Source organism: Lithobates pipiens, unplaced genomic scaffold, assembly GCF_037356315.1.
Source record: "Lithobates pipiens isolate NorthernLeopardFrog02 unplaced genomic scaffold, aLitPip1_a1.2 Scaffold_8, whole genome shotgun sequence".
Taxonomy (NCBI): domain Eukaryota; kingdom Metazoa; phylum Chordata; class Amphibia; order Anura; family Ranidae; genus Lithobates; species Lithobates pipiens.
Genome location: NW_027507903.1, coordinates 66,501,037 through 66,527,943, shown reverse-complemented (window position 1 = coordinate 66,527,943; position 26,907 = coordinate 66,501,037). Strand labels below are relative to the sequence as shown.

Here is a 26,907-nt window from a genome sequence, read left to right as displayed (position 1 = left end):
GCAGCTCAGTTGCAACATTTGGTGGGATGTGATCAGGAGGGGGAGGTTAATCCAAATGGTAGAATAATGCTGATAAGAGCCCCACATAAAACCATGGTGGAGGTACTGGAGGCAAGCTCTTTTTATCGTAAGGATCCCATAACAAATATGGTAAGCAAGGTATGGAGAACGGTAAAAAAGATGCTGGGGGGTAATGGATGGACAGAATACACCCCATTATGGGACAATATGAATTTGCAAGAAGTACGGTCAATTGGGAAAATCAGTACCTGGGAAAAGAAGGGCATAACTAGGCTAAGTCAAATTTATGATGGCAGCACTGTAAAAACATTCATAGACTTAAAAAGAGAATTCGGCGTACCGCAAAAAACATTTTATCGTTATTTACAGCTTCGGCATGCATTGACAGCGCAGTGTGGCTCACAGATACCGGAATGGGATAAGATATCCCTTCCCCAGGAGATAATGAAAATAGATAAACCCCAGGGAGCTATCTCTGCCCTTTATGAATTAATATGTAAGACTACTGAAATGGAACCAGGCTTAGTTAAACAAAAGAAGAAGTGGGAGGAGGATATAGGTGAAATTACAGAGGAACAGTGGAAGAGAATATTGGAACTAGGACCATGGGTATCGGTCTCCCCGCCACAGAAAGTATCACATTTAATGTTGTTATATAGGGCCTATTTCACTCCTAAGAGGCTGTTACTATTTGGAAGAAGGACGGATGCCGACTGCCCTAGATGCCGAGGCCATGGGGATCTTATACACATGATGTGGAGATGCCCAAAGCTTTTTCGCTACTGGGATGGAATAGTAAAAATCATAAATAAAACGTTTGGGACCAAGCTGGACCGAGACCCCAAGACTTGTATATTGGGGTATAGGAAAATAGCGGGGGAACCAAAAAATACCACGTTGGCAGTTATACGGTGTTTATTTCAAGCGCGGAAATTGATTGCGCAGAAATGGCAGTCTGATAGAGCGCCTCTTCTGAGTGAATGGACTCAAGTTATTAATGATTTAATTTGGAAAGAGAAAACTGTATATATACGAAGGGGAAACCTCAGAAGGTTCGAGAAAATATGGAGACCATGGTTGAATGAAATGGGATATCCACCTGATTGATAAAGGAAGGAAAGAAGAAGGGAAAAGGGAAAAGGAAAGGAAAGAAAAAAAGGAAAAAAAATTTGATAAATGGATACAGAATAGGATAATATAAAATTTATAGAGGGTAAAATCTAGGAGTTGGTGTTCAACCTTTAGGGAGGGAGGGATGGGCTGGGGGAGGGGGAGGGGGAGGGAAGGGGGGAGGGCGTGTTAAAATGCTGGGTGAACGGAAACAGAAAGCACTAAAACACCTTAACAAAAGAAATATTATTGACACTGCTCTGTACATAATTTGTTTGTAATTTATGTAGCTTATACTATTACTCTCCTTGCATGAAGCAAAATAAATAAAAAGAATTTAAGCATTAAATGAAAATAAGGGGGAAAAAAAAAAAGGTAAGGGGAAAAAAAAAAAAAAAAAAAAAAAAAAAAAGGGAGAGAGAAAAATGCAGATGATGGTTCAGCAGCCTAGATACCTTCACACAAGTGGTGATAATAAACTGGTTACTAATCTTGGGCACCCAGGCTACGGCCGCCGCTGTAAACAATATAACCTTTTGGCTGATCTCTGATGCAAAGAAAAAAAAAAAAAAAAAAAAAAAAAAAAAATTTCCTAGTGCACCTAACACTACCTCTTCCCCAGACCCAAAGGTGTCTATGATGCTCTGGGTGTTACTGGCCCAATCTCCAGGTGAAAATAAAGGTTTTTATTTTTTTATTTTTGTATTTATAACTTTAATCACTTACTGACCACCCCATATCAATTTTACTGCTACAAGGCGGCTCTCCAGTGCAGAATCATGTATATATACAGGTCACTCTGCACGTCTGCTTACAGGGGGCGTGCATGCGCCGCCGACCGGCCACTTCTACTGTGATTATTTCCAGCAGAAGCCAATCTGTGGATCTCCGTCAGACAGGCAGAGTGCTTAGAGACAGGGAAAAGTGCCATAGGAGTAGAGACACTGCAGGGACTATGTCTACCTATTTCAGGAAGCCTCCTCTTTTGGGTGTGGACCAGCCAGGCAGCATTCTGCTCCTCATGGCAGACATCCATTCTTCAAACCCCTGTTCCACTGTGTGTCACTGCTCAGCAGCATGGTGCATTACACTCCTGTGCGATGACATGTGCCGCCATCCAGTGTGGTGCAGAAAAACGCAGACATGCTATATTTTTCCACACATCACACCAAAGTTGCGATGTGAGCAGGGCACATAGAAAACAATTGTTTTATACGTGCCCTTGGGGCGACCTGCATTTATCCAGTGCAGAAAAAATGCATATCACCACACATAATAATGCAGGTCACCTCACATAGTGTGAATGTGCCCCCTATCTTTAGTGAAGCCTTTGAAAAAAGGGGAAAAAAACAACATTTATGCTATTATGAAATATTTTACTATTTACTATATAAATTAGGCAACGCGGACTGGCCTATTGCATATGTATTGGGATGACACCTACTATATTTTGGTACATGTTCCCGTTTATATAGCAGAACTTAAACTGATTATAAAGCCTTTTTTTAAGTTAAAATAAAAAACATGTTATATTTACCTGTTACCTCTTCTTCTGGGTTCCCCTGTTGGCATCTCCATAGCAAGCTGTGTTCTATGCAGCTGCACTCTCGAGCTGGGCTGTCTGTATTAGAGGTCGACCGATATATCGGCCGATATTTGCAGTTTTTTAAATAATCGGCATCGGCCGATTCTGCTGATAAAAAGCCGATTCTACAGCAGGACTTTGAAATGACTTCTGTAAGAAGTCAGTGTAAGATGCCTGAGTCGTCATAGCAACCCTTTCCTCCTCTCTGGGCAGGCTGCCAAGAAAAGAACTAAATGATACAATGTTTACACTTGAATGAATGAAGTCATCTCTGTGTGTAGAAGTTCTCAGTTTAACCATTTAAAGACTAAATCTTTTCTGACACTTGTTGCTTACAAGTAAAAATCCTGTATTTTCTGCCAGAAAATCACTTAGACCCCCCAAAAATTATATATATTTTTTTAGCAGAGATCCTAGGGAATAAAATAGCGGTTGTTGCAATATTTTATGTCACACGGCATTTGCACAGAGGTCTTTCAAATGCATTTTTTTGGGAAAAAAATACACCATTTAAAAAATAAAAATAAAATAAAAACAGTAAAGTTAGCCCATTTTTTTTTTTTTTGTCCAAAAGTTTTGACTACCTGTTTTTATTTAATATATAGTTTTTTTTTTGTTTTTTTTTAATCTAGATCATACATACAAGTAAACTGATTGGAGGTTTGTTTTGTTTAATAAATGTTTAAGTGTAAGAAATTTTCTGTATCACTTATGAAGGCTGCTTTCACACTGGAGCGGGCAGGCGTTGATGGTAAAACGCAAGTTTTAGCGGCTCTTTACCATCATTTTAGCGGTGCTATTTGGCTGCTAGTGGGGCACATATAACCCAGCTAGCGGCCAAGGAAGAGGTTAAATGCCCCCATGAAGCACCGCTGCCAAATCGCATGGCATGCGCTTCGGCAGTGGTGCCCATTCATATCAATGGGCAGGAGTGGTGGAGGAGCGGTATACACCACTCCAAACGTGCTGCTTGCAGGACTTTTTTTTTTAAGATCCTGCCAGCGCATCGCCTCAGTGTGAAAGCACTCTGTCTTTCACACAGACTGCAGGGGAGCCATTTTGCAGGCACTTTACAGGCGCTATTTTTAGCCCAAAAGCGCCTTAAAAAACGCCCAAGTGGGAAAGGTGTGTTAGATCAAGGGGGATTAAAAATAAATAAATAAAATAAAATCGGCCTAACATATCGGCCCAAAAAAATCGGCATCATATATCGGCTATCGGCCGCCATGATTTCTAAATATCGGCATCGGCATCGGCCAGAGAAAAACCCATATCGGTCGACCTCTAGTCTGTATCCATAGACACACACAGAGCAGCTCAGCCACACCCCTTGTTCCCTCTTCATAGGATTTGACTGACAGGGGCAGGAGCCAAGTGTGCTCACTGCTGCCTGAGTCTCTTCTGAGACTAGTTAGAGGGGAGAGAAAACCTGCAGCCTGGCACAATCATGGATAAAGAGGGAATTCAGGTGAGTGTTTGATGATGGGCACACCAAGTGATAAAACATGCAGAGAAACCATTAAGATAAAAAAAAAACTTTTAATTTAAAAATTGCTTCTTACCTTTTTTAGATTCTCCTTTATGGAAACTCCAGCATTGTAAAATCCTATTAGTTCTCTGTTTATAAGGGGACTGAGTAATTGTGTTTCCATCACTAACCCTGACTGTACTGTGCTGCCAGCGATCCCATTATCAATTACAAACTAGATTTGAACACATTAGGATTGATTTACCAAAACTGGAGAGTGCAAAATCTGGTGCAACTCTGCATAGAAACCAGAGATGCACCAATACCTTTTTTTTCACGAGTAAGAGTACCGATACTTTTTTTTTTAGTACTCGCTGATACCATCTACCGCAGCTGTTTTGTTTTAACTTCAGCTTTCAGCAATGGTACAAAACATTGAAAAGTTACTTATAAATGAAATAAAATGATTTTATTTTTTAATTTACAGCTTTTTAAATGTGAAATGTGTAAATATATATTAATATATATATGTGTAAAAATATTCACCAACAAAGCAAACAAAAAAAAAGTTTTTGTTTATCATATATAAAATAGACATGAACAAAAAAAAAAGCAGGAAAATAATAATTAAATGGAGGAGAATAGGGAGTTAATTAAGGCTGATTAGAGTAAATTAAGGGTTAATAAGGGGTTAAACAGAGGTACATTTGTTCATCCCTTTGATCTGCAGAGATGAAGAAACAGAAAGATACAAAAAGAAACAATGTTTGTATTTATTTTAGTTTCAGGGCTGAGCAATGTTGTTAAAGTGGTTGTATAGTCTTAATTTGAACTTTTACCTACAGGTAAGCCTATAATAAGGCTTACCTGTAGGTAAAAAAAAAATATGCGCACAGAGGATTCTTGGCTGAAAGCCCGGCAGACGGCGGACCCTGCCGGAAAGAAATCCCCCGTGCGATATCCGGAAGACACGCCGAGGGAACATGTCAGCTCCCTCAGCGTGTATCAGGTGAGATGTTGGGGGCTCATTCTAAGGTAAGTATTTCATAATAAGCTAGTATGCGGTGCATACTAGCTCATTATGCCCATTTCCTTGCAGATGTGAAAAAAAAAAAAAACATGTCAGCAGGTTTACTACCACTTTAATAAACATTGCCGGCTGTTTTGTTTTTTTGACAGCTCCAATTACCTTCTGTTACACTGGGGAGAACCACTGACAGCCCAAAGAACCGAGCCTGAAAGTATCGGTTTCAGGTTTTGGTGAAGTTGCGAGAGTACCGACACTTGTGCAAATACCCATTATCTGCACGGATACTGATACTAGCATTAGTTTAACCCTAATAAAAACCAATCAGCTTCCAGTTATTTTTTTTCAACGCTTAACTGAATAAGCTGAAGTTAGGAGCTGATTGGCTACCATGCACAGCTGCACCAGATTTTGCACTTTCCAGTTTTAGTAAATAAATGTATGTCCTAACAGTACTGACAGGGGAATCCCTCCTGCCAAGCAATTGTCTGCTTCTGGTGGGGGGCAGGCAGGGGAAGCTGTCCCCGCCAGGAGAAAACTGTGATTTTTGCTGGTGGCTATAGAAGCCGCTAGCAATAGTCGCAACAGAATTCAGCAGGCTGGTTGTACCCAATTCGACCAATCCATCAACTTGGTACATTCAGCCCACCCACACATGGCTCAAATCTTGGCCAGTTCCTGCTGAACCGAATTCGAAACGTCTATGGCCCTCCTTACAATGTTCAAACACCTAAAAAAAAAAAGTAAAATATATATATAAATAAAAAATGAAAACATTTAGGTATGCTGTGCGAAGGGAACATATAACATATAGTGGAGTGTTCTCAAATGTGATGATTGCAAAAGTGGAAATCCACTTTAAGAAAAACTAGCCCAGCAGAATGATTCTTCTGCAACGAGGAAGTACAGAATGTACAGTTTTCATGGCAACAAGCCATTTAATCACTTTATCAACTGCCCTGTTTCAGAATCAAGTCACGTACCTTGAAAACAATCACGTTTCGTATTTTATGTCATTTTATTCCTTACTAAACTGATTTTACTACCAGATGCATGCAATGAATGTGTGATTGCTGTTGTTGACAGGGTCATTGATTTAGATACACTGGCACACTTTGATTACAGAAGCACTACAGTTTTCTTGTCAAAAACAATTTATCCTCTGAAAAATAGCAACAATCAGATCAATTCTGATACACATCAGTGACATTTTACTGTCTGATGTTCAAGCAATGCCTTTCCAATCCCAACTCTTTGATAGCCTTTAATTGTTTCTCTCTTTTTGGAAAAAAATTATAACATAATGTGGGAAGTATTGCAATAATGTAAATCAAATTACACTAATTATAGCAAATAACTGAATTTGATATACATTATTTTATATGATTATGTTTATTCTATTCCTTGGGAAAATTGCCAAAATGCAACAATGCATTTCCTACTTACAAATGCTGCTTCACACAAGATACTGTAAGCCGGGTCACCGAAATAATAATGCATTTTATTCGTATTCATAAGCTGATGATTCGTATGGGAAACATTTTTGGAATTGTTACATAACCTATTGCTGTTGGGATCTCTTTTACTTGCCGTAGAAGCTAATATACTGCAGATCTTAGCATGGGCATCCGCAGAACCTTTTTCAGGGGGGGGCATCATTTTAGGGTCACCCATGCACCTCCCCTTTTCGACAATGTCATGATCACATTATCATGGTCAGAGACTGCAGACATAGTACAGTCCCTAGGATAAGTAATGGATAATGGCCAACAGGCCCTCTTACCAGACCCAGCGAAACTACAGCAGTGATCCCTCCGGCTGGACGATCGCTCACTCTGGGTTCCCCTGGGGCGACTTTGGTCAGTAGTGTAGCATGTCTGTACCCTGGTAGTGGCTCAGTTTTTCTCTCTGGTGGTGCTGGGCAGTGTGGCTCTCTCTGGTGGCACTGGGCAGCATTTCTCTCTCTGGTGGCGCTGGGCAGCATGTCTCTCGGGCAAGAAGCTGGGCAGGGAACTTGGTTAGAGCCGCCATCTCTTGTCCCTGACAGGAGAAAGGGGGGGGGCGAGTGGGGAAAACATTTGATAGCCCACAGCTTGCCTTTCTCCTGTCACAGCGACGCTGAGTTCTCTGCTGAACTGAGCAGGGAAAAGAGCCCGAAGTCATACTTCACTGATGGGGGGGCTTGACAGCACCTTGATGGTGTTACCCCACTGGCGGATGGCACCCGGGTGCGGGCTGCCCGATAGCAATGCAACTGTGCTGAATTTAAGATCTAATCCCTGATTCCAGGGGGGGCACTTGACCCCCCCTTGCCCCTACCTGCAGACGCCCATGGATCTTAGAATTCCTCTAGTACAGAATGTATCACAAGTGGGCAGGGCCATAACAAGGGGTGGGCAAGAGGGGAGGCTGCCCTGGGCACTGTGGTATCATGTGAGGTGTGGGGTCACCACAAGGAGATTGGGGAGGAAGGAATTGTGTTGGGTGGGGGAATTTGGGATGCAGTAGGGGGTAAGAATTGTTCTAGGAGAGGAAATTGGGGGAGGGTGGTTACGAAATGTGATTTGGGGAATTTGTGTTTTGAGGGGGGAAGAGGATTTGTGCTAGATATGGTACAGGGGGTGTGTGCTAGGATAGGATACATTCTTTGTGGGGGGGACTTGCATGCTACTGGGGATGACTGAAGGGTATCTGTACTAAGAGGGGAACTTAGGGGAGGGATTTTCACTAGGAGGGTGGATGGGGAGTATTGTGTTAGGAGGGGTGATTTATTTCAGCAGTGGAGGCAGATTTGTCCTGGGAAGAGAGGGGATTTATGCTTAGGGCGTAAGCATGCCAATTAGTGCATTAGTAATTAGTGGGGGGGGGGGGATTGCTAACACAATTTTCCTACAAGAAGCCAAGGCTAAAGAGTATTTTTTTATTGGCTTGAGAAAGCTTTAAAGGATAAGTTCACCTTTTATGCATGTTACACCCATATTCAGGGTGTCCCATGTAAAATGTTAGAATTGCACCGATCCCCAAACACCACCTCCTCTGTCCCCACCCCCTCCCTGTTTTGACAGCGAGCAGGGATCTTCTCCCGGCCAACAGCGTTCTGTGAATTGGAAATGTACAAGTCCCCACAGCCTTTGCGGCTATCGGATTCTAATTCTCAATGAGCTACCAGAGTGCTGTTGAGCGCTTCCTGTCAGTTCGTATCTGCCTGCCCGTATGGTCTGCAGGAGTACTGCATGGCACCTGTGATCTGCTGATTGCGGGTACAATGCTTTACAGGCTCCAAGTAAAAAAAAAAAAAATGCACATTTTTTTTTACCTGCAAAAAGACTTGCATTTATTTTTATTTTTTTAAAGATGAACTTATCTTTAAACACAAACTACTATCTTCAAGGGCCACAAAATAAGTGCCAAAGGACCCCCAGGTTGGGCACCAGAGCTCTATGGTGTGGTGGCATAGTTTCTTCATAGTTGCAACTATGAATTTATTAGGGGCTTTACAGGGATGGGATGTGAACAGCAAAAGTACCATATCTAGATTAAGAACTTTAGAACCTTAAAGTGGTTCTAAAATCAGAAGGTTTTTTATCTTAATGCATTCTATGTGATTAGGATGAAAATTATATGTATAATATTCCAGTCCACAAGAAATCCAAATAACTGTATTGAATCTGTGACAGGTGATGAGTGAAATCAAAGAAAAGTGCTCTCCCCAAATCAAATACACCCTGTTTACCAGAAAGGTTGGATTTCAGGTTATATAGATCAAATATGCTTAGTATATAGATGTCAGCCAACAGAGATGTTCAGCACTCCTTCCTGGTGGGATTATGATATCCATATATATCAATAGTATTCCATACGAATATTGGATCCACCATAGAATCTCTTATGTATGGAGGACAATAGAAGAGAAAGACTTCATGGTGCAGTACATAAAAACACTGTTTATTTAACCACTTGCTGTCCCCGTTATAGCCGAATGACGGCCACAGTGCAGACCTGAATTTCGGGGAGGCCGTCATATGACAGCCTACCCTTTGCACGCTCCCTGTGCATGCCCTGCTGTCATTGGCTGATCAGCTGACAGCATGAGGAGAAAAAAAAGCCGATAACCAGCTTACCTGCAAGGGACATAGGTCCCGAAAATGAAGAGGCAATTATGCCTCATCTGTGCCCATCAGTATCCCCTGCCAGTGCCACCTGCCATTGCCCACCAGTGGTGCCAATCAGTGCCACCTAGCAGTACTGCCTATCAGTGTAACCGATCAGTGGCCATTATTGCCACCCATCAGTGTCCATCATTGCCACCTATCAACGCCCATCAGTGCCGCCTCATCAGCATAAATCAATGAAGGAGAAAAATTACCTGTTTGCAAAATTTTATAACAAAATATAAAAAAAAATGTTGTTTTTTTTAAATCGGTCTTTTTAAAAAAAAATTAACAAAAAATAAAAACCGCAAAGGTGATCAAATACCACCAAAAGAAACCTCTATTAATGGGAAAGCAAATTTGGGTACAGTGTAGCATGACCGCGCAATTGTCATTCAAAGTGCATCAGCGCTGCAAATTGGTCTGGACAGGAGGGGGTTTAAGTGCACTGTAAGCAAGTAGTTAAAAGGTTCCACTGCACTTACATAAAATAAGACATTTAACCACAAGAAGTAGGATCCAGACAACCATGGCTTAGCCTGCAGGCTGGTACATAGCGACGTCACACAAAACGGCTCCACCCGATGCGTTTCCCCCGTAAGAGGCATCAACTTTAATTAATGATTGAGTTATTTTCTGATTGATTTCTTCCATAGGAATAATCAATCTATAGTTGACTACCCATTCAATTGATAGGCCCCATACGGGAAAGTAGATAATTAAGATTTGATCTGAACTTACAATCGTAAGTTGTTAACCTCATCACTGGTTCCACCATGTTTTTCATAACCTGATTAATATGATCATATTCATGAAAAAACTATGACAGTGCTGCCAAATGATGCAAAACAATCAATCATTTTCAACTCTTGCAAATCAACTCAATTTAAATCTGATTAAAACTAAGTCTGAAACTAAATTGAAACTAAATCAACAGGAAGGTAAGGTAGAGCTGTACAATTTTTTGTAGATACGATAATTTTTGATCGAATTTAGGCAAGTTCATCACAAATTAGCCAAAATGTGCTTAGTGTTTGGGCATCTTAGTCCAGGATATGAGTAGTAATTAGAGCTAGATATGGCTTATAGTATATAGCTCTGACAACACAGAGAACAGTCTACGAAGATGAATCCCAATAACACTGAAGCAAAAACATAATATCTGCCTATAGCAACTAGCTAGATCAGTTGATTGAATGAAACTTGATTGGTTGCTCTGATACATTTTTTGCTACGGGCATTTTTTCTCCAAATTTTAAAAATCAGCTGCTAAACAGAAAATCCACATTATTTTTTTATGTGTCGTTATAAGGGCCAGTGATGACAGGCTTTTCTCTGTATACCAGTCTGTGGGAATGCAAATCAGTTAGAAGCAGGTCAAATGTAGGCCAATTTTAGGTCAAAGGCACCTGTAATTAATTCTAATTGATCCCAGAAGCAAACATCAAAGTCTTTTGAAGCAAGATCTATGTATGAAGTATAAATGTAAGGCAGTTTTTCTCAACTCCAGTCCTCAAGGCGCCCCAACAGGTCATGTTTTCAGGTTTTCCATTATTTTGCACAGGTGATTTGATCAGTTTCACTACCTTAGTAATTACCACAGACGTTCCATCCTGGGAAATCCAGAAAACATGACCTGTTGGGGCGCCTTGAGGACTGGAGTTGAGAAACACTGACATAAGGTCATACATTTTGGTGGTGGTAGAATAAGTAATGACAGTGTTGCGTCTGTTTATTGGAAAAAGGCCATGCAATCACTGTCCAAGATTCCCAGAGATAAGTGTTGAATTGTATAAGGAGAAAACATTGGCATTATAAATTCACTTGATTGGTGGCTGATTGGGGGATTGCAGTTAAGACTCTTGGTCATTGAGCTCCGGATGCATGGCACAGTGCACACGTTTAATACAGGCAAAATCATTTTTAATCAGTCGCTAATGGATCTATAAAATGTATAATGGAACCATGAAATTTGACAACAATATAGATATAAAATACAATTAGGAAATGTAAGAGTTTCTAATAAAGCCCTGCAAATTTTCAAGTACATGCACTAGTACTTGTTTATTTTATTAATATAATAGCAGTAGAAATAAAACTTATGGAGTTTTTTTTACACTCTATTGTAAGAAGATAAAACTGATACTGATAGATACATCTCAAATCTTTGAAGGTACGATCACCCCTTCCATTACTCTGTGTTGTGCAATGCTGAAGATGTCAAGCGCTACTAATCTCTACTCTTAGCATCCTTATGACAGGCCATCTATCACTGTAATTGCTGTCTGAGCCACCAAGTCACAAGGAACTGATGCTTCAGCATAAAAGTCATGTGTTCCCCTGAAAGTGTGGTGAAGTATTACTCCACTTTTCTGAAAGCCATACATGAAAAGAAGCAATAAACGGTGCAATAAACGGTGTATGCATCATGGTTTTATAAAAATGTACAGGTTGGATGCAAAAAATAGAGAATTAAGCTTTTCTATTTGTAGGCATATTGTATAAATAGGCCACTGCAGGAGTAATCTGTTGTAAGGTCGGTAGCATTTTTAGATGCAAGGATTGATTTGCTGGTGTCTTGGAAATTTTAGACAAAGGCGACTCCTATCCTAATACTGAAAAGTGGTTCCAATTTAATAGTAACTATTGCAGTAGGGAACAGATGCAATAGGGAACAGACACATAAAGTAACATCCAGTATCTTTCTGTTCTGTTCATTTGGTGCATTTGAAGTTTTTTTTTAGAACCGTACTCGTGTAGGTATCATAATATTATTACAGTAATTCTACTACAAATGAAGGCTGTACATAGGCGGGCTACTGTCTTATCACGGTCTTAGGAATGTATTTAGGTGAAAGCATTAATGCCAAGGTCGTTGGCCACAGTGGACAAAGTATAGAAAATGAAATACATGTGCATACAGAGTTTAACATTTCTTTTCACTGGTAAAATCATAAAGTTACAATATATTAAAGAGGAGGTCCAGCCTGGGGAATTTTTTTTTTAAATCAGCAGCTACAAATACAGTAGCGGCTGACTTTTACTATATGGACACTTACCTGTCCAGGCAGCCCGCGATGTCGGCACCCCAGCCGATCTTTGGATTGGCTGTCGGGTGCTGACGCTGCCATCTCAACTAAGGTAAACCAGCAGTGAAGCCTTTTGGCATCACAGCCGGTTCCCTACTGTGCATGCGCAAGAGCGCGCTGTGCTTTCTATTTGGCCCGGCACTGGAGGAAGGGGGGCGAACTTTTGAGCAACGGCGCCGCGCCCCTGTCTCCCAGAAGTGGGGACCTGTGAAAAACAGAATGGTGCCAAATGTGGCACCGGAGGGGGGGAGGAATGAAATAAGCGGAAGTTCCACTTTTGGGTGGAACTTTGTTTTAAGTATCATCACATAAGCCTAAATGATTTTTTAATTTAAATTAACAAAGACTTACCTGCTCTTTGCAATGGTTTTACACAAAGCAGCCCTGATCCTCTTCTTCTCGGGTCACCTGCCAACACTGGCACCTCCCCAAGTTGACTGTCCCCATAGCAAACCGCTTGCAATAGGAGCACCTTTGCATGTGCCCTATGGACACACAGATCGGTGCTTGGCCCTGCTGGCAGTGATTGATGGCAGCCGGAGCCAATGGCTCTCGTTACTGTCTCTGAGCCAATGAGGAGGGAGAAAGCCAAGAGAGCCTTGTATCTTGTGCACATTGCTGGATCGAGATTGCACTCAGGTATGTATTTAGGAGGACTGCAGGGAAGCTGCATGCAGAGGGTTTTTTTTGTTTACCTTCTGCCTTTACAACCACCAACACATTAATGTGATTGAATAACTGTTTATTCACACTCTTGAGACTAAGGCAACAATCCAGTGTCAGAACCAAGAGAAGGCTGACATTACAAAAGTGACAGTGACATTAGCTTCTTTTTACTCTAGAGAGTGTAGTAATGTGCAAAATGTAGCATTTCTGTTTCTGTTACTACAGTGTTTTGTACATTTTGGCATTCCGCAAGATAAAAGGCGAACTTTGTCATCTTCATTTGATTGTGCGATGGCTCATCCATTTTTTATTCTAAGCTAAATGTCACAGAACAGACTGGACAAAGAGAATGCTCTGAAAGTGATGTGCTGCCACCGATCGTCTGAGCTGTGCGGTCCCTGCAGGTGAAATATAGGAGACATTTTACCAACAGTGGGTGTCATGCTGAAAGACAGACACAATTATAAAACACACGCGGCTACTGCAGATTGATACTATTAAATAATGTGTGCTCTAAAATGTCCATCTACTAAATAATTGAAAGTGACATTTCCTAAACTTTGCAAGGTTCTTGCCCTAATATGCACCTGTATGTGTAATGTTACAGTCAACTGAACTTCTGCAAGAAAAATGAATGTGAAGATCTTTTACCTGAACTGTCACAATAGGGCATGCTCAGTAATGTACTGGAAAGAGCATAAAGCAAAGTAAATTATATCCACCAGTTATTTACAGTTAGTGACATCAGATCAGTAAAGATTCCTTTTTTAATGGTCACTGTGGGTAATTGCATGTTAATCTTTACCTTAAAGTGGAAGTAAAGTTTTTTTCTTAACTTATACCTACAGGTAAGTCTATAATAAGGCTTACCTGTGGGTACAGTGAATATTTCCTAAACCACAGTTTAGGAGATATACTCACTACATGCAGCCGGTGGTGTCACCGGTACATGCGCTCTGAAGGGATGGCATACCCACGCCATTCTGAGCTCTGTGCCACTGCCATCGTATTGGTGTCACTGGTCCCCAAAAAGTGTCAATTAGTGTCAGATTTGTCCGCCACAATGTTGCAGTCCCGCTAAAAATTGATGATAAAAACTGCAGAGGTGATCACATGCCACCAAAAGAAAGCTCTATTTGTGGGAAAAAAAGGACATAGATTTTATTTGGGTATAGCGTTGTACGACCACGCAATTGTCAGTTAAAGTAGCGCAGTGCCGTATCGCGAAAAATGGCCTGTTCATTAAGGGGGTAAAATCTTCCGGGGCTGAAGTGGTTAAAGAAGATCTATCATTATAATTTTTTCCAGTTCTGTCCCCTGTGGGAGAAAGTACACAAAAGTACTTTGTCCCATGTGTCTAAGTGCTTTCTAACCCTAGTTTAGAGGTACGAACTGCCCCCGCCCTTCTTGCCGTTGCCGACTAGCCAGGAAGGCGATGGTTGATTCATAGCTGCAGCTTGTCAAGGCTGTGAGCACTTTACCAAGACAATCAACGGCAAGTGGAATGCAGAGGTGGATGAGCTCCACCCCCTCCATCTGCATTCCTCTTACTGTTGCTTGTCTTAGTAAAGTGCTAACAGCCATTACAAGCTACAGCTATGAATTGGTTGTTTCTTTCATAGCTGTTGGCAGGAGAAGGGGGGGCAGGTTGGATCTCATAATTAGAGTTACAAAACACTTAGAAACATGGGACAGAGTACTACATGTATGTTTGCTCATACTGGATAGAACTTTAACACTGAACTGAAGTCTCACTGTAAAAAACTGCGAGCAGACAATTTTTTATTACAGTGCTCAAAAATGTAAAAGATATGTGCCTTCTTACTGTATGTGTAAAAATAATCAACAACATATGCTGTGACCCACCACTGAGTACTTCAACATAGTCTTATAACATCACAGTAATGAAAAACAATTGAAAAAAGTTCCACAAATCAAGTGCCCATGCGTGTTCATTCAAATATGTGTTTAAATCTTGTTCCAGAAAATAATTTTATTGTGCACCGCTCCTAGTGATAGAGTAATGATCAATCCATGTTCCAAATGAAAAGGATTAAATATACCTCTTACCAGATCCCCATAACCTCTAAGTTATAGGAGATCATTATAGGAGATCATTATGGGTGGCACAGTGGTATAGTGGGTAGCACTCTTGCCTAGCAATAACATAGTTGCTGGTTCACATCCCAAACACAACACTACCTGCCTGGAGTTTGAATGTTCTTCCCTGTGCCTGTGTGTGTTTCCTCTGGGTACTCTGGTTTCCTCCCACACTCCAAAGACATGCTGGTAGGTTAATTGGCTTCTGTTAAATAATAATATATTAGATGAGCATCTTAATAAGACACAATGTACAGGCATATGGACAATTGTAGACATGCACCCTCACTCTGGATGGACTGGTGTCTTTATTCAACCTTACTAACTGTGTAACTATGATACGCCTGAGGTGAACAGATGTAAGGACTCATCCAATGTATACTACTACCTCCACAATGAATAGATCAATCAGCTTCCCAGCCTAGCACAGATCGATCTGGAATCACTGTGCACTCTTCACCTCATATATGCATAGGATTAAGAACACAGGGAAGGCTCCACACGTATTATGTATACATAAGGGAATTATTGGGCTAAAATATGCACTTACAGGATCATAAATAAAAACAAGCAGTAGAGAGAGGATAATCCAACCCAGGGATCACCAACAGGTCTGGATTATAATCGTGTCACAAATCCCGTTTCCTTCCAACACGTTTCCCTGTAACAGGCTAGGCTCCTCCATTCCCAGGCGTATCATGATCTCCTATAACTTGGAGATCACGAGGATCTGGTAAGAGGCACATTTAATCCTATTCATTTGGAACATGGGTTGATCGTTACTCTGTCACTAGGAGTAGTGCACAGTATAATTATTTTCTGGAACAAGATTTAAACACACCTGGACACTTGATTTGTGGAACGTGCTTGTTTTTCATTACTGTGATGTTATATTCATATGTTGAAATACTCAGTGGTGAGACACAGTATATTTTGTTGATTTTTTCACTTCCTCATATTCAAGGAGTAGTAAAAGTACAGCAGTCTTTAATACTATTATTATTTAGCGCGAGATTTCTTTTTATACAGGTTTACAGGCAATGTCTCTTCTGTAATAAAATGTCCCTACCTGCCTGCTCTTTGTCTTTTCCGAAGCTGTAAACTGAGCTGCGCATGCGCAACTTGACTTACAGGGCCAGGCTATGTGTGCTAGGATGGTGCCCTCCTGCACTGATGTCAGCCCGTGCCGGCCAATGAAGTTGGCTGAAGACCAGCACAGAGGAGATGATACCGGCACCAGTGAGGGACTGTTGGAAAGAAAACTTTTAACCCCTTTAATTCTGCTTTAAAGGAAATTTGTATAGAGATAAATATGGGCGACTCTTTTTTGAAATGGCTGTCTCTGGCTTCATTACTTGTCAAACCGCTGACCCAGAACAAGCTAGAGAAGTTAGAAGGAAGTCAGAACTCCTGATCATCATACTAGTACTGGGTCAGTGGGTTAGAAAGTATTTTAACCAAGGGGTAATCTTGTCAACCAGGTAACCAGCATTTTCTCAATGAGAGATCAGCAAATCCACATTTATCTTTATAGACAAGTTCCTTTATACTGTAAATATGCTCACTATGCAGATTTAGCATTCATAGGTTTTGCTGTATTTTTCAGATGTCAACACACTCCCAGCAATGTCTACTGGTGAATACAACCAAAAACTTGTAGAAGCTAGTGAGCAGTTCAAGAAGAAGCAAGGCAAAGGCACAATTGATGTGTGGTGGATTTTTGATGATGGAGGTAAGAAATACTGTGATACTTCCATGATCTACTGACTCTATGCTGCATTCCCATAAACAATTAATAGGGAAGACAAACATATGGTAATTGAACATGTTGCTCATATTCTGGAAGTTAGTAATTCTACCTAAAAGTAAATTTAAGCTGGCCATACATGGATTGAAATTCGACCGGTTCAGCAAGGACTGGCCTAGATTTGATCCATGTATGGGCAGACTGATCAATGGATCAACTTGGGTACAAACAGCCTGTTGTTGTTTTTTTTTACATTAATTACTGCTGATGGCTATGGCTAACAGTAATCATTATGTTTTGCTGGCTGGGAATGCTCCCCTCCGTTGGCATAACTCAATAGCGCAGCGGGAAGGATTCCCCCATCAACACTGGCTGTGTTGATGGGGAAATCAAGAGATTCTCTGGACCACACTAATTGGTATTGTTTTTAAAAAAAGTATTAATAAAAAAGTTAGTAGCTGTAAATATTGGGAGTAACTTTGTAAGTTCTTAGAGATGCATAGACATATAATAATTATTCATCAGGTGATATGTGAGGGCCTGCTAGTAAGCTAATGTCTTCTAATGCTGCGTACACACGACCGGACTTTCCGGCAGACTAGGTCCAACAGTCTTCCTGACTGACTTTCGGCAGAGTTTCGACAGACTTTCGGAACAGATTTGGCCACAGACAAACGGACTAGGCCTGTTCAAAAGTCAGTTCGTTTTGAATGTGATGACATAAGATGGGACTAAAAAAGGAAGTTCAATAGCCAGTAGCCAATAGCTTCCCTTGCGTCGTATTTGGTCCGTTGGACCAGCATACAGATGAACAGTTTTTCCGATAGGAATTTAGTCCGTCGGACAGATTTGAAACATGTTCTATTTCTAGGTCCGTCTGATTTTTTAAATGAAAAATAATCGGATTAGCCCACACACGATCGGATTGTCCGATGGACTGATTCCGTTGTACCTAGTCTGTCGGAAAGTCCGGTCGTGTGTACGTGGCATTAAACCAGAAAAATCGTATATGTGCCAAAAGAAGAAATCACATCACTTAGGTTAAAGGTCTAAAATTATGGGACGCAACCAGTGTAGTCAGATTAAAGAATTGATTTACTAAATAAGAATCTGAACCTCCAATTAGATATGAGGGAAATAAGACAAACAGGACTTCTGCTAGTACACAATTAGTTGATTGATGTGAATACATTACTAAGCTCAGTAAACATTCACATTGTTAAATGAACAGTCTCTACTCCTTTAGTAAATCAATCCCAGTGTCTACACACATAGCAAGTCTGCCAATTTTCCAACAGAGCAGCTCATATAGTTTTCTTTAAAGGTTGGGATTGGTTCAAATGTGGGAATATACACAACAGTATTTAGTAATGTCACTCTGGAAAACTTGCCTGAACAGTGCAACTATGTTTGAAATTCAACCACACATTCTTTTACTTGGACTTTGCGATGCTCTGAAATATGTTTTTCTGAATTATTTCTAAATGCCAAGGAGCATGTGTTTAGCCAGTTGACAATACATTAAAAAGAAAAGTAAAACAAATCTATAGTGACCAATTTTTCATCATGCATTGGTCTCTATTTACTACAGCAGAGGTCTCTAAACATTCTAAGCAAAGGGCCAATTTACCGTCCTTCAGAATTTGAGATGGGGGTCGGCCAGTACAAGTACAAATGTCCCAGCATGGGGTGTGACCGGATGCTGTGCGAGGAGGATGAGCGTGTGTGAGTGAGTGGCGTCTCGCTCCCCTCCCCATGACTCTACACTGAGCTACACTGAGCTGCGTCTCTTCCCGCTGGCCCCCCCGCCTATGCCTCCACGCTGTACGGCGTCTTCTCTCGCTGACCTCCCTACGCCTCCACGCTGAGCGGCGTCTCCTCCGGTGGCTAGGAGGGCGGTTTTCGAGTGGTGGGACCTACGATCGCTATGGACCTCACGCCGAACGGACATTCTTCTTCTTTTTTGTATGCTGGTTGCTCCGTCCTGCGGTGGGACTCATAACCCGATGGCAGCAGGTGCACCATTAAAGAAGGGACAGTCTCCTCTCCCCCTCTCCTATCCCCCTCTGTGAAGTAGCTGTATTGTGGACTAAGACCAGAGCAACACTAAGGCTGAGAGGTATTTGGTATATGTTAAGCTTGCTGCACATCCACTGTTTAGAAAAATAAGACTGGTGAAATAAGCAGAAATAAAGTATTGAGAAACAGCTGAGGGGAGTGAAGAGAAGTATCTATTGTATCTCCAGGGAGATAATTAAGCGGATGGCTTAAGTAACAATTTAAAGAAGCAGAGCTTTTTGTTTTTTCTTTAGTTTCCTGGAGGAGTTGCTGGCTCACCTTATTCGTATGTATTTTGTCGGGACATATCAAACCCAAGTGTAGCTGTAATTGTCAGAACCCTTCTGATCTGTTGGGTCACTCCCCCTTCTTAAAGGTTTTTTTTTTTTTTTGACTGAAGCTGGGACAGCACAAAGTTTGTGATCTAAAACCTGCTAGCCTTTTTAAAGATCGGTGGACCGGTGGAATCTAGCGGAGGCCGGTGCTGAACGCCTGGTGAGAGTGGTGGCGTGTGCGTTCGCAGGCGGAGCACGGTGGAGCACGGCGGAGCGGTGGGGTCCCTCGAGTCCTCCATTGACAGCGTGCGGAGGGCGGAGGAGAGGACTCTCAGCTCCCGGTGAGATCTTGTATAATCCGTTTGAGATGAGCCGCAGTACTGAGATGGGATAGAATGTCACAGCTACAACCAGATCCCTTACTACTGCTTTTTGAGCTTAACTGAACCGAATTAAAGGAGAAGCAGAGGGGGGGTTGCTGTGGACGTTGCAGTATCTCTGGGAAAAGTGCAATAATAAGAAATATATGTAAATGGAAATTTAATGACGGCTATCTTTCGTAACTGCTGGAAAAAGGGGATGAAGAGGAGTAAAAGGAAGGAACCGGCTCATTTTTAATACAGTGGAGCAGCTGCGGAGTAGCTGAAATTTGTGAAAATTCCCGTTTTTTTTTTTTTCTCTTGCCCTGGCCCAGGAAAAATTACCCCCCCCCCCTTTTTTTTTTTTCCTTAAAGAGAGTAGGTAAAGTGTAAGATAAAGGAGGAAGGGGAGTCCCCGCGGGACACTTGCGGATTTGAATTATGTCTGCAAGGAGGAGAGGGGAGGAGCATGTTAGGCAGGAAAATGTTGGGGCACAATCACTGAGATCGGCCAAGGACAAAGATAAGGAAAAAGACCCCCAGTACAGTGCAACAACGGCTGGGATATCAGCAGCAGCCAAGCTGGAAAAATATGCTCATGCTCATACTCCCGATAACACGCCAACTAAGGGGGGACAGGGGAGTCAAGTGAAACCTCCTATGGATAGAAAGAGTCAAGGGCAGTCGACACAAGTGGGTACAAAACATACAAATAACAAAAGTACGGGTGTAGCCGGAAGATCTGAGATAAACCCCATGCAGGAGCCCTCAATAGTTGGTGAAGAAGAACCGACGCTGAAGGAGGTCTTGGGGGCTGTTAACATTTGTAAACAGTCACTGCTAGAGTTATGTGATCAAACAAGAAGTATTAAAGAAGAACTGTCCTTTATGCGGCAGGAACTTCAGATAACGGTTGACAGAATAACAGCAGCAGAAGGTAGAATTTCTCAGATTGAAGATGAGGTGTACCCACTAAACCAAGAGGTTAAAGATCTTAAAATACAAATGGGTAAATATGACGGGAAATTGGATGAAATGGAAAACAGACTCCGAAGGGACAATATAAGATTGGTAGGCCTCCCGGAGAAGTGTGAAGGCTCTGATATAATGGAGTTTTTAGAAAGATGGTTAATTGAAGTGTTTGGTAGAGAGACCTTTTCCCAACATTTTGCCATAGAAAGGGCACATAGAGTTCCGCTTAGAATTCTGCATTGGGGGGGTCAGCCCAGATCCGTGCTACTGAAATTTTTGAATTTTCGAGATAAAGTTGCTCTGCTTCGCAGGGCCAGGGAGATGGGGAGTATCATTTATAGAGGCGCAAAAGTTTCGTTTTATTCTGACTTTTCCCCAGACCTGCAGAAGCGCAGAGCAGAATTTATAGAGATCAAGCGCAGACTCCAGAAATTGGACGTTACATATGCTTTGCTCTACCCGTCTAGGTTACGGGTAGTAGCATTGGGAGAGACTTTATTTTTTGACACCCCGGCAAATGTAGAAGCTTGGGTGCAGGAGAAGGGAGATCAATTATTGAAGAAGTGATGTTTTTTTATATATATATATGTGTATGGTTCCCCTTTATCCCCCTTTTTCCTTTCCTCTTTTGCTTTCCCTATTTCTATTTTTCTTTCTTTTTTTTTTTTTTTTTTCTTTTTCTCTCTATCTCTCCGGGGGAGGGGGATATTTGCATAGAGGAGATGTATTAGATGCACTGTACAGGAAATAAGGGGGAAGGGGGAAGGAAGGAAAAAAGAGAAAAAAAAAAAATTTTTTGTATGATATACTTAAGTCAGGGTGTAGTGAGAGGCACATAGTATAATAGGAATTTATGAATGAGAAATGGGAGGGTCAAAAGGGGAGGTTGTTGAGTATGAGGTGGGTGTGGGGGGGGATCGGGAGGGGGGTGGGGATGGAAATATGAGAGAAGGAGGGGAGTGGAGGGAGCAGGAGGGAGTGTGTTGGAGAGTAGTGGTCACGGAAAAAGGCCCTAGGGGTAACCTGGATAGGTATGTAGGGGGGAGGGGGGAGGGTTCAGGGAATATGGGAGCATATAAAACACAGGAAAAGGGTAATATTTTCACAGTTATTGATGATAAATTAAAAGCGATGAGTAAACACGGGGTAATTGTATGTATAGATGTAAAGTTTAGATTTCGCTTTCACAAGGGAAGATTGAGAAGGGTTGACACTATGAAGCATAAACAATTGTATAAATTTATTAGAGTATTTATTGAGTGGGGTCTCACTTTCTTTTTTACATCTCCTTCTTGCATCCTCTTCCTCGTCATGAACTATAGGGGGAGATGTAGGGATTATCTCTGCTCAACGTTAGGGAATTCTAATTTTAATGTTGAGTTTCAAGGTTCTTTGCTCTTCTTTTTTTCTTCTCCGCACTTCCTAGAGTTATGCAGTCTAGAGTTTTGAACATCGGCTCTTGGAATGTCCGAGGGCTAGGAGCCTCTGTAAAAAGAGCAGTAGTGTTTGACACCCTGGAAAGGTGTGATGTGGGATTGATCTGCCTACAGGAGACTCACCTAACTGAAGAAACCAAATTAAAAAGTCAGAGTAGGAAATTCCAAGTTCAGTACCACTCAGTCCACACCTCCTATTCGAGGGGGGTGGCCGTGCTGGTAAGGAGAGAGGTGGCGTTCTCCTGTCGGCAGATCAATATAGATAAAGAAGGGCGGTTTATTTTTTTACATTGTGTAATTGAAGATCAGGAGTATGTTTTTGCAAATATTTATATTCCTCCTCCATTTAAACTGGAAGTTCTATATTGTTTGATGGAATTTATAGTGGACAAATCAGGGATCCCAGTTATAGCAATGGGAGATTTTAATGAGGTTATTAATAAAAGCCAGGATAGGTTTCCATCAGGAATATATATGCAGACAGAAGCTGAGACCCGGTTGTCTCGATTTTTGTTGGAGGGGGGCTTGTTTGATATATGGAGAATGCGTAACCCGGATCAGTTGCAATACTCATGTTTTTCAAGCTCATACTCCTCACTCTCAAGAATAGACTTAGTCCTTGGGAATGAGGAGGCAAGCCGAATAGTAAAGGAAATAGTTTATCAACCCAGAGGGGTGTCGGATCACTCGTTAGTGACAGTGTCGGTAAATTTAGGGGGTATAAAACCCCCAAGAGTATGGAATATGAATCCTGTATGGTTTGAGTTAATAGGGGACCCCAATAAGGTACTTAAAGTAGCAGAGTTTATGGAGTTTAATAATGAGTCTGCAGAAATAGGAGTAATATGGGACGCATTGAAGGCCTACCTCAGGGGGATTCTTATTCAACAGGTAGCGAATGTTAAGAAAACATCTAATGAATGGGAGAATAGGGTTAAAAGGGATTTAGTAATCGCAGAGAGAGCATATATAGAAAACCCCACCCCAGAGAAACAAAAAATATGGATAGAGAAACAACGGGAACATAAGGTAGTGATCACCAGGAAAATAGAGAATAAAAGATTGTTCCAAAAACAAGTGGAGTATGGGGAAGGGGAAAAAGTTGGAAAGATGTTGGCACAGATTGTAAGAAGTAACTCCTCGCCATCCACCGTCCCAGTGATTAGGACTGAGAAGGGTGAAATCACAGCACAGAGATCAGTGATTATAGAAACCTTCAGGGGATTTTACGCTAAACTGTATACCTCACAGGGGACGGGAGAGGGCGAGGATATGGATAGGTTCTTTGCGAGTATTAAAATACCGTCCCTAACTAAGGAGGAGAGTGACATAATGGAAGCCCCATTAACAATTGAGGAAATTCAATGCGCAGTGTCAGAAATGGCCAATAAGAAATCCCCAGGACCAGATGGTCTCCCTGCGGAAACCTATAAATATTATGGTAGAATATTGCTTCCAGAGCTCCTTAAAGTATTTAACTGGGCGAAAAAGGAGGGGAGATTGCCTACCTCAATGACTGAAGCAACAATAATAGTCTTGCACAAGGAGGGAAAAGACCCGTTGGAAACTCAGTCTTACCGACCCATTTCCCTTCTATGTGCGGACACTAAAATATTAGCCAAAGTATTAGCCATCAGATTGAATAAAATTATATCCAGGTTGATACATCCCGACCAAACAGGTTTTATCCCAGGCAGATCTACAAGTACGAACATAAGAAGATTATACCTTAATATGCAGGTACCAACTGAAAACGAAGGTAATAAGGCAATAATGGCTTTGGACGTAATCAAGGCCTTCGATAGCTTAGAATGGAGTTACATCTGGCGGGTACTGGGGGATTTTGGGTTTGGCTCTAATTTTATTGCATGGGTAAAAACCCTGTACAACGGCCCCAGTGCCAGAATTAGGGTTAATAACGAATATTCAGATAGGATCATATTAGAGAGGGGGGCAAGACAGGGCACCCCTGATCTTCGCCCTGGCAATAGAACCACTAGCTATCGCAATTAGATCCAATATGAATATGGTTGGTTTTCAAAGGAGGATGAGGGAAGAGAGGATAGCGCTATATGCGGACGATATTCTCCTCTTTCTGGGGGACACAGAGCAGTCCCTCAGACAAGGGATGAAACTTATTACGGATTTCGGGAGGTTTTCAGGCCTGGATATAAACTGGGAAAAATCAGCTTTAATGTTATTGGATAAAAGTAGGGCTCAAAGCCCAGTGATAGGTGTGCAGCTGGAAGTAGTGGAGCGCATGAAATATCTGGGGATACATATACAAAGAGATCCTAATAAATATATAAGTGACAATATGGTTCCATTAATAGCTAAATTTAAAAATAAAATCGAAATTTGGAAAAGACTTCCATTATCGACTGCAGGGAGATGTAATTTGATTAAAATGGTATGGATGCCCCAGCTATTGTATGTGTTACACAACTCCCCGATATGGGTAGATATAACGTGGTTCAGGAAAATGGAGGTATTATTTCGAGAGCTTATATGGAGAGGGGGAGTATCAAGGATTGCTTTACAAACTTTGCAATCACCAACAAGAAAAGGAGGGATGGCAGTTCCACACCCAAGAAGCTACTTTTTAGCTGCTCAACTACAACACTTGGGAATGAGCGAGGAGATAGGTGGTGGAAATAACAGGGCCCTAATGTTAATAGAGACACCCCATAAGAATATGGTAGAAGCTCTGGAGGCAAATTCATTTCCCCCAAAAAAAAAAACTCCTACAATAAAATTAGTAGTAAAAGTGTGGAAGGCAGTTAAGGCGATTAAAGGTCTGGGAGGCTTAACTCAATATACCCCTTTGTGGGATAATCGGAACTTGCAGGAAATGGAAGAAATAGGGGGATATAAAGAATGGGAAGTAAAGGGGATAAATAAGCTGGCCCAGTTATATACAGGGAAAATATTAAAGACATTTAGTGCTTTAAGATCAGAGTTTGACATACCAAAACAATCATTTTATAAATACCTTCAAATTAGACATGCTCTAGAGAAACAATTCAATAGGCAAGGCCCAGTGTGGAATAACTCCCCTATTTTTGGCAGATTAAATGCTTCAGTAAGGACAAAAGGATTTATAGCGGATGTATATCCAGCTATATGCGAAGGAAGTATAGGGAGTCCAGAAAGGTTTAAATGCAGAAGGAAATGGGAGGAGGAATTTGGAATCCTTACAGATGTACAGTGGATGAAAATACTGGAGGATGGATATTCAATTTCAGTTTCGCCTGCCCAGAAGATGTCACATTTAATGCTGCTTCACAGAGCCTATTATACACCAAAAAGACTGTTTAGCTTTGGATGCAGAGCAGATGATAAATGCCCTAGATGCCAAGAGTCTGGAGACTTGGCACACATGTTCTGGCGATGCCCAAAATTGTTCCGCTACTGGTCAGAGATTGTTACCACTCTGAATGAAACATTTAGAGTGGCGATCAAGGGGGATCCCAGGATATGTGTGCTGGGCCTGGGAGAAGTAATGGGAAGTTCGCGATATACAAATAAAGCAATACTGAGGTGCTTGTTCCAGGCAAGAAAATTGTTAGCACAAAGGTGGCAAGCAAAAAATGCCCCTTCAGTAGCGGACTGGCAGTTAGTAATTATGGAAACAATATGGAAAGAGAGGGTGATATACTTAAGGAGAGGAAATTTTAAAGAATTTAAAAAGATGTGGAAACCCTGGTTGGATAGAATGGGCCACCCAGTGTGAGGCATGGGAGAGGAGGAGGATGAGTAGAGAGAGTGGAAGGGAAAGAGGGGAAGGAAGAATACCTGGGTAGTGAGTGAAAAGGGGGGCCAGACAGAATAATTATTGACACACTATGGATAGGAACGCTTCCTAAAGGTTTTATGCTGACCCATAGAACTACTGTATCTGTTAGGGTGGAATAAGTGTAATACGTGTTATAGAGAATGTTTCTCTTGTTTCTATTATGTAAAACAATGATGAAAATGAATAAAGATTATGAAATTAAAAAAAAACAAATGTCCCAGCATCAGTGCCCCTTCATTGGTTGGGTTGTCTTGGGAAAATAGTGTCCAATTGTTGATATCAATGAGAAAAATAGTGTCCCATTGATGTGTCAGTAGGGGGAATGGCGCTCCATCATTGGTGTCAGCTGGTGGAATAGTGCACCAAGGGCCAGATAAGGCAAGCAAAGGGCCACAGATTTTAGACCACGGCAATAGAGCCTTTGCATAGTGACTTATGAAATCCCTACTGATGTATACTTAAAATTGACATTTAAGACTATTATCAATGTGTTTTTTTTATAGGCTTGACTCTTCTTATCCCACATATTCTGACCCTCAGAAAGAAATGGAAGGACTGTAAACTGAGAATTTTCATTGGAGGAAAAGTGAACCGTATTGAAGATGAAAAACTAACGTAATTATGCATGTTGCCAAAGCTTTTATGACGTGTAGACATTTGATTTATTCCCAGACTGAGAACACCATTAATATGCTTCCATAAATATGTAAATATATACATTCTCACTAGGAGCTAGAGTTACCTTTTTCTTCATCTGACAGTTGATGTATATGATATGCTACCTAAAGAAACATACATGGTTGCAGTTTCTTGTGAATGAAAATTGCCAAAGAACTATGGTAATACTCTATTTATATGTTAATATTTATGTCCGCAGGATGGCAGCACTTTTGAGTAAATTCCGCATCAAATTTGCAGATATATACATTGTTGCAGACATTAATACAAAGCCAAGTAAAGAAAGGTATGGAATTTTTCAACTTTAGTACTCTTTTCCACAGATTTTCCCTTTATCCCGGTGTTGGTTTTGTGACTAAAATAAAGGCT

The 26,907-nt window shown here is 41.3% G+C and overlaps 1 protein-coding gene across 3 annotated transcripts in view; it reads left to right on the top strand.

Moving 5' to 3' along the window:
- SLC12A1 (solute carrier family 12 member 1) overlaps positions 1 to 26,907 on the top strand; it is a 198,370-nt gene that overhangs the window by 155,729 nt on the left and 15,734 nt on the right. For all 3 annotated transcript variants that reach the window (XM_077471959.1, XM_077471960.1, XM_077471961.1), the window contains exons 22-24: positions 16,824 to 16,949; positions 26,364 to 26,475; positions 26,738 to 26,824. In XM_077471959.1, the coding sequence (XP_077328085.1) occupies positions 16,824 to 16,949; positions 26,364 to 26,475; positions 26,738 to 26,824 (325 nt within the window). The remainder of the gene's footprint in view (positions 1 to 16,823; positions 16,950 to 26,363; positions 26,476 to 26,737; positions 26,825 to 26,907) is intronic.